Source organism: Mesoplodon densirostris, chromosome 1 (assembly GCF_025265405.1).
Source record: "Mesoplodon densirostris isolate mMesDen1 chromosome 1, mMesDen1 primary haplotype, whole genome shotgun sequence".
In the NCBI taxonomy this organism is placed as follows: Eukaryota; Metazoa; Chordata; class Mammalia; order Artiodactyla; family Ziphiidae; genus Mesoplodon; species Mesoplodon densirostris.
The window spans coordinates 39812681-39824171 of record NC_082661.1 but is presented as its reverse complement, the minus strand read 5'-3'; the positions used below and the strand labels follow the sequence as shown (position 1 = coordinate 39824171).

At 46.1% G+C, this 11491-nt stretch overlaps 2 protein-coding genes across 2 annotated transcripts in view; one reads left to right on the top strand and one right to left on the bottom strand.

Annotated features, from left to right (window-relative positions):
- Positions 1-7883: 7883 nt before the first annotated feature.
- On the bottom strand, positions 7884-8760 carry KLLN (killin, p53 regulated DNA replication inhibitor). Its single transcript, XM_060095899.1, is given in 4 exon segments — positions 7884-8098; positions 8101-8479; positions 8482-8587; positions 8699-8760. Coding segments are annotated over 4 exon segments (762 nt in total).
- Positions 8761-9854: 1094 nt separating this feature from the next.
- Positions 9855-11491, top strand: part of PTEN (phosphatase and tensin homolog) — a 91365-nt gene continuing 89728 nt past the window's right edge. The window contains exon 1 of the mRNA XM_060102431.1: positions 9855-10626. Within this exon, the coding sequence (XP_059958414.1) occupies positions 10548-10626 (79 nt within the window). The 5' untranslated portion in view covers positions 9855-10547. The remainder of the gene's footprint in view (positions 10627-11491) is intronic.

The following is an 11491-nucleotide window of genomic DNA, read 5'->3' as shown; positions in this document are numbered from 1 at the left end:
TCTTTAGATAAATATTCAGAAGTGGAATTACTGAATCATGTTGTTCTATTTTTAATTTTGGGGCAGACCTCCACATTGTTTTACAAAGCGGCTTTACCAATTAACATTCCCACCAACAGTGCATAAGTGTTCCCTTTTCTCCACACCCTCACCAACACTTGTTATTTCTTCTTTTTTATAATAGCCATTAAAATAGCCAACAGATTTGAGGTGATATCCAATTGTGGCTTTGATTTGCATTTCCCTGATGATTAATGATGCTTAGCGTCTTTTCATGTGCCTGTTGGCCATCTGTATGTCTTCTTTGGAAAAACATTTATTCAGATCTTCTGCCCATTTTTTAATTGGATTGGTTTTTTTGTTTGTTTGTTTTGCTATTGAGTTGTATTAATTCTTTATATATTTTGTATATTAACCTTTTATCAGATATATGATTTGCAAATATTTTCTCCCATTTAGTAAGTTGCCATTTCGTTTTGTTGATTTCCTTTGAAGAGCAAAAGCTTTTTAGTTTGATACACTCCTGCTGTTCATTTTTGCTTTTGTTGTCTTTGCAAAAAAAAGATGTAAAAAATCATTGCCAAGATCAATGTCAAGGAGCTTACCACAGATGTTTTCTTCTAGGACTTTTATTGTTTCAGGTCTTACTACATATAAGTCTTTAATCCATTTCAAGTTAATTTTTGTGTATGGTGTTAGATAGTAGTCTAGTTTCATTTTTTTGCATGTGGCTGTCCAGTTTTCCCAACAACATTTGTTGAAGAGGTTGTCCTTTCCCCATTGTATGCTTTTGCCTCTTTTGTAGTAAATTAATTGACCACATACGCATGGCTGTATTTCTGGGCTGTCTATTCTGTCACATTGGTCTATGTGTCTGTTTTTATGCTAGTACCATACTGCTTTGATTACTATAGCTTTGTAAGATAGCTTGAAATCAGGGAGTGTGATGCCTGTAGCTTTGTTCTTCTTTCTCAAGATTGCTTTGGCTATTCGGGGTCTTTTGTGGTTCCATACAAATTTTAGGATTATATGTTCTGTTTCTGTGAAAAATGCCTTTGGAATTTTGATAGAAATTGCATTGAATCTGTAGATTGCTTTGGCTAGTATGGTCATTTTAACAATATTAATTCTTCTAATCCAAGAGCACAGATTATCTTTCCATTTGTTTGTGTCTTCTTTGATTTCTTTCATCAGTGTTTTATAGTTTTCAGTGTACAGGTCTTTCACCTCCTTGGTTACATTTATTCCTAAGTATTTTATTCTTTTGAATGTGATTGTAAATGGAATTGTTTTCTTAATCTCGCTTTCTTATAGTTCATTGTTAGTGTAAGAAATGCAACTGATTTTTAAAAAAAATTTTAAATACATTTATTCATTCATTCATTTATTTATTTATTTTGGCTGCATTGGGTCTTCGTTGCAGCGTGTGGGCTTTCTGTAGTTGTGGCAAGCAGGGGCTACTCTTCGTTGCAGTGTGCGGGCTTCTTATTGTGGTGGCTTCTCTTGTTGCAGAGCATGGGTTTTAGGTGTGTGGGCTTCAGTAGTTGTGTTACACAGGCTCAGTAGTTGTGGCACACGGGCTTAGTTGCTCCATGGCATGTGGGATCTTCCTGGACAAACCCGTGTACCCTGCATTGGCAGGCAGATTCTTAACCACTGCACCACCAGGGAAGTCCCTGTATATTGATTTTATATCTTGCAACTTTACTGAATGTGTTTATTAGTTCTACCAGTTTTTTGGTGGAGTCTTTAGGGTTTTCTATATATAATCTCATGTCATTTGCAAATAGTGACAGTTTTACTTGTTCCTTTTTGATTTGGATGCCTTTTATTTCCTTTGCTTGCGTAAATGCTTTGGCTAGAACTTCCAATACTATGTTGAATAAAAGTGGTGAAAGTGAGCATCCTTGTCATGTTCCTGATCTTAGAAGAAAAACTTCCAGCGTTTTGCTGTTGAGTATGTTAGCTGTGGGATTGTCATATATGGTCTTTATTATATTGATGTATGTTCTCATTATACCCACTTTGTTGAGATTTTTAAATCATAAATGGATGTTGAATTTTGTCAGATGCTTTTATTGTATTTATTGAGATGATCATATGATTTTTATCCTTCATTTTGTTAATGTGGTATATGTCATGTTGATTTATTTGTAGATGTTGAACCATCCTTGCATCCCTGGAAAAAATCCCACTTGATCATGGTGTATGATCCTTTTAATGTATTGTTGAATTTGGTTTGCTAATATTTTGTTGAGGGATCTCAATGGAAGCTATAAGAGTAGTGAGGAAATTGCTATTGGAGGCTGGCTAAGTGGTGTTATGTAGTGGCAAAATGTTTGGAAACATTTGCACTTGTGTGCAGTAAAACATAGAAAATGTACCTAATGAATTTGTAGACCTGGCGAAGATTTTCAATGTGAATGTTCAAAGTGTCAGTTGGCTTCTTTTAGTGATGCGTCATGTATCCCAAGAGAGAAATGTGTTTAAAAAAAAAAAAAACTATTCAGTTTTTAAGCAGAGTGTAGAAATATACAGGACCTAGGAGAGTCTTTATAGTCAGCAAAAGGTCTCAAATTAAGAAATGGCCTCAGGGACTGCCTATAAAATGTGACCTCAAGGAAGAGATTTAATCAAAACTCTGTTGAGACCTCTAAAAAATTTAAGACATTGCTTCATAGACCCTCTCATCTAGACAAAAACGGCTTCTAAGAATCTTAAGGGTGGTCCAACAGCAGTCACCTAGATAAAGGCCCAATGTAGACAGAGGTTTGTCTTTGAAAGAATTCTGGATGTTGCTTTGTGGTCAAGGAGTGAACTCCAATTAGAGTCATAGAAAACCCACATACTTTTAGAAATAATTTTATTGATAAAAGCACCAGGAGCTTGGACCAAAGAAGCAGGAGACAGTTCAAAATGAAAAAAAGCCTCTGGGCCCCCAACTTTCTATGGGCAAGAAGCAGGCTGAGAGAGCTATTCAACTGTCAAGGGCAGGCAGTTTCTTATGAAAAAGGAAGATTGACTCAGAGGTCAACTAGACCCCAGAGCAGGGAGCCAAGAACAGTGGATTAGGAAACTACTCCCAGGGAGAAGAACCAGGCCCTAATGGAGAACTAGATCCTTAGAGTCAGGACGACAGTGCTTGGCTGGCTTTCAGAATTGCTACAGACTAATGACTGCTATGTGCCTTCCATTTCCCCCTGCCGACCTTTGAAAAGAAGTATCTATTGCATTTATTCTATCCCTGTTTCAGCATTGTATGTTGTGTATTGTAGCTTGTCTTTTTAGTTCATGGATCTCCAGATGAAGAGGAGCAGCATCTGAAATGCCTCATTCACATCTGGGCCTAGTGTGGATTACTAGATCCTAGACCTTAGAGCCAATGCTATACAGAATGATAATCTGGAGGGGAGGAAGTAAGTGTCTTTTGCACGTCTGTGTGTGGGTGTGTATGTGTGAACAGCTGTGGCCAGAGGGTGGATTATGGTAGAGTGCTTCCAAATATGACTGCCAATAATTCCTCTCATCCCAGCCACTCCTTCCATTAAGAAGTGAGACTCCTGTCCCCTTGGATCTGGGCTGGCCCTGTGACTTGCTTTGGCCAAGAGAATAGAATGAAAGTGATATTCTGGGACTTCTAAACCATGCCTTTGAGAGGGCTTGAAGCCTCTGCTTTCTTCCTCTTGGGATTCAGTCACTGTGCAAAGATGCTTGGGCTGGACCACTGAATGATGAACGATCACACGAAGAGAGGGAGGCCCCCAGGCATTTCAGGTGCTCCAGCTGAGGTGCCAGACATGTGGGGAATGTCACAGACATTCCAGCCCTAGCCAAAGTCATAACTGAACGTAACCACATGTCTGACCCAGCTGACATCATGGGGGAGCTGAAGAACTGTCCAGCTGTGACCTTCCCAAATTGCAAAATTGTGAGAAAATAAATGGTGGTGGTTCTTTTAAGCCACCAAGTTTACAGTGGTTTGTTATGCAGCAATAGATAATTGAAACAGTTATCAAATACCAGGGTATTTTCTACAGCTTTAACTTTACTCCTAGACTGTGAAGAGGTTGCAACAGTGTCAGACAAAGAAGCCAAGTTTTCAAGGAGACTAAATTCCATAAAGGCTGGACCCTCTATGCTATAGTCATTGCTCTGTCCACAGAGCTTAGCATTATTAGTACTGGCACATAAGACCCCCACATATTTGTTGATTGAATCATTAAATGACTGAATGGAGTTAAGACCCTGTACCATCAACACAAACAAAAAAGCTACCTTAAATAGAGTTTTTTTTTTTAATTTTTTAATTTTTATTTATTTGGCTGTGTCAGGTCTTAGTTGCGGCATGTGGGATCTTCATTGTGGCATGTGGGATCTTTCGTTGTGGCGTGGGCTCTTTGTTGTGGCACACGGGCTTCTCTCTAGTTGTGGCGGGCGGGCTCCAGAGTGCACAGGCTCAGTAGTTGCGGTGTGTGGGCTTAGTTGCCCCCTGGCGTGTATGACTTGAGTTCCCCAACCAGGGATCGAACCCACGTCCCCTGCATTGGAAGGCGGATTCTCAACCACTGAACCACCAGGGAAGTCCCTTAGATAGAGTTTTAACCATGCATTTTCTCTTTCAAAAAGGTTTCTTGTTGCTTTTTGTTACCAGAAAACGTGATACCTCAGAAGCCAGAAGGCTGTCCTGAAGGGAAAGATTTGTAGGAGTGAGGCAGTAGTTAACCTTGACTCCTTCTCAGTGTCCCTCCTATACCTGGACCGATGAGGGCTACTCTGTGAAGCACCTGGTAAATGCCCCAATATCTGCTGGTAACAGAAAAATTATTATCTTTTTCTATTATCGGAAGAGCTAAAAGGCAAGAAATGTGTTCCTAGGGCTAGAGTTAGTACTAAGGGGACCAAAGTGGAATATCCAATAGCCAGTGTTAGATTGGAGACTAAAACAATCAAAGCTGTCTTGTCATGTTAGGTCTTTCTTTTCTATCACTCTCTAGTCCAAGTCACAATTTCTAAATGCCACTTGGACATAGTGAGTGCCTAGTCTGCTCTGTGGTTCTCCCAGAAGCACCCAGCCCAGCCCTTATTTCTCTTTGTGTGATATTTCATACAGCACACCTCTCTACTGAGATGTGAAAGGAGACACAAGTGCCATCTGAAATAGCTCCAGGAGATTAGGGCATGAAGAACTTGTAGGCAACAATGGAAAATTCTCTTTTAGGATGTGGTTGCTTGTATGATCCATACTGGTACCTTCTGGAGAAATGTAAGCAAAATGTCTTTATTTAAAACAACAGGAATATTTGTAATTAGGATAACTGAAATAAGGGAAAAGTCTTCAGACCACTGGAAGAATGGGATGGTTTAAGTTAAAATATATAATTATTATATACTTTTTACTCTGTATTATTTAGAAAACAGTGGTTAAGCAGATAAAAATAGAGAAGATTACTTAAAAATCGAAGCCATTGCTTTAGATCTCTATTTGAAAGGTCAGTGTGTGGGAGATGAGAAAGGCACTATAGCAATCAGTGTTCAACAAAAGGCATTTTAGCAGCAGGACCTACAAAGAGCACATCAACTATTTATATCATCCCCAGTGAGTTGCTGGTCATTTCACTTATCAAAGAAAATAAGAAAGGAATTTTCTTTAGATATTCTCTGGATGCAGTAGCAATACAGTTTTGGAATCAGCTGTTAGAAACTATAATTAAAGCTGGTTTTTCCTGTTCACTAATTATTCTGTATGGTTAGTCTCCCTGAAGCTTTATATAATTCTCCCTTTGTTACCAGCTTCTGTTTCTCCCCAGGGCAGTCTGAATCCAGACAGGTAAATAACTGAAGTGTTTAGAAACCAATGTATTGTAATATCTGTACAGCCAAGCAGACATTTGCAACTGAACTTGAAAAAAAATTTAAAAAAACTTTCTGTACATTAGGTAGGGTCAGCTATTTAAAGGTTTCAGCTCTACCACCTGGGTATGGAGACCTCTTGGGTAGGAGGACAAAGTGAAGAAAAACAAAAATTAAAAAAGGATTTCCTTCAGGAACCCACTTAACACTGGGAAGGGGAGGACATTTTTTACTCAGCCACTTCTAATAACCACCTGATATTGCTGTCAGGCTGGTCAAATACCTGCCAACATTGGTGGTCCTTTCACTCACCATGGAGATAAGTAGAGGGACCTGATGTTTAGAGTAGCAGCAAAACTCATTTTCCAGTTTCTTCTTTCAGCAGATGGAAGTGCTTGTGGGCCAGTCTCATATTCCAGCATGTTAGTGCTGGTGATGCACACCCTCTCTGCTCCAGAATAACTCTGTGCCACGGGAATTGAAAAGGATTCTCTCTCCTCAGGCCTAACACCAAAACACCAACAGGGCAGGAATGAATCCACTTGCTTCCTAGGAAGTGGATTTCAGAACTTCTCAGATACTGTGAGACTAATCTTCACATGGAGTGGGGGGAGAGGGGTGGGCAAAGTAGGGCAGTGCTAATAACAGGAACTCTGGGGACAAGATCAGCAACTGGAAAAACAAACGTGGGACATTTGACCCCTCCCTAATCACTTGCCTTCATTTAACTTTATCTTCATTTTCCCTTTCCTCACCAAGCAGTAGTTGATAATCGAGTGTAGCTCTCAGGTTCTTGCCATGCAATCTAGTGGAACACCTAGAAATCAGGGACTTATCCTTGGTTATTTATAAAATAAAGAAATATCTAGGGCTTCCCTGGTGGCGCAGTGGCTGAGAGTCGCCTGCCAGTGCAGGGGACACGGGTTCGAGCCCTGGTCTGGGAAGATCCCACATGCCACGGAGCAACTAAGTCTGTGCACCACAACTCCTGAGCCCGTGCTCTGGAGCCTGTGAGCCACAACTACTGAAGCTCGTGCCACAATGAGAAGCCCGCACACTGCAACGAAGAGTAGTCCCTGCTTGCAGCAACTAGAGAAAGCCCATGACCCAACACAGCCAAAAATAAATAAATAAATAAATTTATTTTTAAAAAAATCTCTAACTTATTTAGGCTGTGTGGTCAGGACTTTCATCTTTGGAAACCAAATGGAGGCCCTTCTCCTACTCTTTCTGGGTTGCTCTCTATTTCTTTTTCCACTTGTGGCCCCTCCTTCCTCCAAGCTGACCAGGACCATGCACAAAACCAGGCTCCAAAAAATATCGAGACTGAAGATTCAGCAGGTGGCTAACTCCTGCAGAGCTATCTTAAAAGGATGTTGCATATAAATTCAAAGTTTTATGAAGCCTCAGAGATCTCTAAGAACAGTGTAAATATCCCTGGTTTAATTAGTAAGTAGTCCTGGAGTTAGGTAATGGTCTGTGGCTTCTAAGGTAGCTCTCTTGAGGTTTCTAGTCTTCAGGGGCTGCCTGCAACTATGATGTGTTCTTTCTCATACACTGAATAAATCCTCTTTTAGACCTTCCTAGGCATCAATTCACAATAACTGCAACACACATGCAAATTGATCCCATTCTCTCAGATCTAAAAAAAGACCAGTGCCTCAGTCTAGGTATCAACTTAAATACTTTTGGACTCAAATTCTCCTTGAGTTCTACTTCCCAGGGGAAAGAAAGAATTCCTACGCTGGTACTGATGCCCACTCTCTCCAAGCAGACGGTGGACCACTCACTTTGAAGCCGATCCATGTCAGGGTAAATGCGCTCTAGTTTTCAGCATTTCCGAACCAGATCTTTCGCGGTTTAGGTCAAACAATCCGAGCTCTAAGCAGACTTGACGAGTTTGTTCTGGGCTGAAGGCCATGAACTAGGTTCTCCGACCAGATAAGTCACTAGGCTGAGTCTACAGTAGGTGGGGCGCGCTCACCAGCTCAGAAGTAGTGATTGAAAGTTTGTCGCAGCATCGTTGAATTCAATTACCGGGCTGCTGCAGTAGATACCCTTTGCCCCGCGAGTACAGCACCAGAAAGTTTCGCCCTAGGGGGCAGGGCACTAGCAAGGAAGATGCGCCAGACCCCCGGGGCCCAGCCCCTTCTCCCACGGTTTGGAAGGCGCAGTGGTAGCGGATCCAGAGCTCGGAGTTTCAGGTCTCCGTCCTCTAGCTTGCTCTGTGGGTAGCGGGAAAGGGTGCGACCAGCTTGGGAACTCTTGCTCCGAGATCTGCAAGAATCAGCGGCGGCAGCCAAGGTGAGGGGAGGCGGGGGCACGTGCTTGGATGTGGGTGCTTGTGTAACCAGCTTCTCAGGCGCCAGCAGCGACAGCGCTCCGGCGGGAGGATCGTCTGAGCCTATTCTTCCGCCGAAACCGGGGAGGCTCTGGGGTCCAGCTACCCGTACATGGCGGGAGCACCCTGGGCAAAGGAAGCGAAGCACTTGCCTCTAGAGCTATCAAATGGGAGTGGGAATTTGGAAAGTTCCCCAACTAGGAACGCACGTGACCTCCTCCTGAAAGTAGTTCCGACTGTGGCCCGTGTATCCCTCCACCTCCTTTTGAACCCTCCTAGGTCTCCTCGGCTCCGCCCACTCGCTGGGGCTGCAGAGTCCTACCGTCCCGTAATTCATACTCCCGCCCTGCAACCCCGGTCTCTAGCGTGCACTGACCCGCTAGGAGAGCGCGGAACCTGGCCCCGGGGCGATCCACCCAGCCGGGTTTTCACTGCGGCCCAAAAGGGGCGGGGCGAGGAGCCGCTAAGGGTCGAGCTTGAGTTCGAAGCGGTGAACCCAACTAGAACCCCGAGGGGAGAGATGCTCGGCTCTCCAGGGGAAATGCAGGGGGCTGCAGCGTGCATCCCATCCTCGGGGATCCGCTTTCAGTTCACCTGGACAGTTGCCCTCTGGGATCTAGAAATTCAGAGGCGATGTGCTCACACTCAGCGCGCTCCGCTGGGAGCTTTCATTTTTAGGGCAAATGAACCGAGTGCCGGGGAAGCGGGAGGTGGGGCGGTGAAAGGGAGCCGGATGAGGTGATACACACTGGAGACACAATAGGGGGTTATTCTTTGTACTAAGACTGACACCTTGAGGACACGGGTGGGGAAAGGGGGAGAGGTGGGATTTCTCAGCAAGGGCTGCTGCAGTCACATCCCTGCGAACGATCGTGATCCGACATCCGTGCATAAGGAGAAGGAGGCTGCAGGCCGTGCCGGGGAAATCTGGAGGTGGAGGCAGGGGGAGGGGTGTCCTCGCTGCAGGGATCGTCCCTGCGTTTTCCCGTACCCTGACCATAGCAGTCACCTGGTCTTTTCCACCTGTGCACAGGTAACCTCAGACTCAAGTCAGTGACACTGCTCAACGAACCGGCCACAGCCTTCACCTTCGCTCCCCCTCTCCCCCTCGCAATAGCCTACTCTGCCTGTGGCTAGGTTTTTCGGTCGTGGCTCAGCTCGTTCCCCCCACCCTGGGCTGCTGCAGAAGCAACCGCAGCAAGTGCAGCTACAGGCGGGCGCCTCGAAACAAGCCCGAGCGAGCTCCAGGCAGTCATACTGGGCATGCTCAGTGCGCCTGCCCGTTGGGGACTCGGCGCTCGCACCCGGAGCTGCTGCTTCTGCCCCCTCCCTACAGCCCCTGCCCTGCCCTTCCCTCCCCCGGCGCGGTCCGTCCGCCTCCCGCCTCCCCTCGGGCGCCGAGGCGCCTGGGCTCCCGGCGCGGCGGCGCAGGGGGCGGGCAGGCCGGCGGGCGGTGATGTGGCGGGACTCTTTGTGCACTGCGGCAGGATACACGTTCGGGCGCCCGGGACGCGGCTGCGCTCAGTTCTCTCCTCTCGGAAGCTGCAGCCATGATGGAAGTTTGAGAGTTGAGCCGCTGTGAGGCGAGGCCGGGCTCAGGCGAAGGAGATGAGAGACGGCGGCGGCCGCGGCCCAGAGCCCCTCTCAGCGCCTGTGAGCAGCCGCGGGGGCAGCGCCCTCGGGGAGCCGGCCGGCCGGCGGCGGCGGCAGCGGCGGCGTTTCTCGCCTCCTCTTCGTCTTCTTTTCTAACCGTGCAGCCTCTTCCTCGGCTTCTCCTGAAAGGGAAGGTGGAAGCTGTGGACTCGGGCGGGAGCCGGCTGAGGCGCGGCGGCTGCACCTCCCGCTCCTGGAGCGGGGGGGAGAAGCGGCGGCGGCGGCGGCGGCTGCAGCTCCGGGGAGGGTGTCGGAGTCGCCTGTCACCATTTCCAGGGCTGGGAACGCCGGAGAGTTGGTCTCTCCCCTTCTACTGCCTCCAACACGGCGGCGGCGGCGGCGGCACATCCAGGGACCCGGGCCGGTTTTAAACCTCCCCTCCGCCGCCGCCGCACCCCTCCTGGCCCGGGCTCCGGAGGCCGCCGGAGGAGGCAGCCGTTCCGAGGATTATTCTTCTCCCCATTCCGCTGCCGCCGCTGCCAGACCTCTGGCTGCTGAGGAGAAGCAGGCCCAGTCGCTGCAACCATCCAGCAGCCGCCGCAGCAGCCATTACCCGGCTGCTGTCCAGAACCAAGCGGCAGCAGAGCGAGGGGCATCAGCCACCGCCAAGTCCAGAGCCATTTCCATCCTGCAGAAGAAGCCCCGCCACCAGCAGCTTCTGCCATCTCTCTCCTCCTTTTTCTTCAGCCACAGGCTCCCAGACATGACAGCCATCATCAAAGAGATCGTTAGCAGAAACAAAAGGAGATATCAAGAGGATGGATTCGACTTAGACTTGACCTGTATCCATTTCTGTGGCTGCCGCTCCTCTTTGCCTTTCTGTCACTCTCTCTTATAACGTGGGAGTAGACGGATGCGAAAAATGTCCATAGTTTGGGTGACTATGACATTTAACCCTGGTCGGATTTCTAGATCATGTATATTTTGTGCCTCTTTTGAATGCATTCAACCTAGGGTGTGTTCGGCTATTCGGAACTCTTGCCTGGTTGCAAGTGTCAAGGCACTGATGGGTAGTCTGTGGGGACTCTCCCTAAGGGCTATTGTCCGTTAATAAAGAATACAGTACACTGCTAGTGGATTAGTGAGCTCGGTAATCCGGTCTGCTAAATGAACAGAAAAGTAGATGCTTTGAGGTTGAGCATATTTCGATTAAATCTTGGCTTTAGGCCCTAGATCAAGGGTATAGATCAGATTAAAATGAAAATTAGTGTTGCGCGTACGCATATTGCATCAGAATCTTGCAGTGATTGCTTTTAGTTTCCTGAGTTGCATTGATAGATTCTTTTAAAATGTGAGTTGTGAACCGAACTGATTTGCATAACTTTAGAGCGAGAATCATTTTAGCATATATGGTGCTCATTTGAAGGCAAAAGTAGGTTTGTGTGTTAAAACTAAGTTAATTACAACTTTGAATCGCATTTAGAAGTTTTGTAGCTTGAAATCAATAGTACCGTGATACATCTCAAAGGCGCTCTTACTAGATCTTTGTTAAATTTGCCTTTTTTGTCTCGTGTTGGGGTGATGTGGGATAGGGCATGAAATTTGCAGTTCAGTAGCACTGTATATTCAGTGCTCTTGTGACACATAATAGAATGGAGATTGAGTGGTTTTTGATCCCAGATGATAATGTAGTGTAGGTTCAAGGGT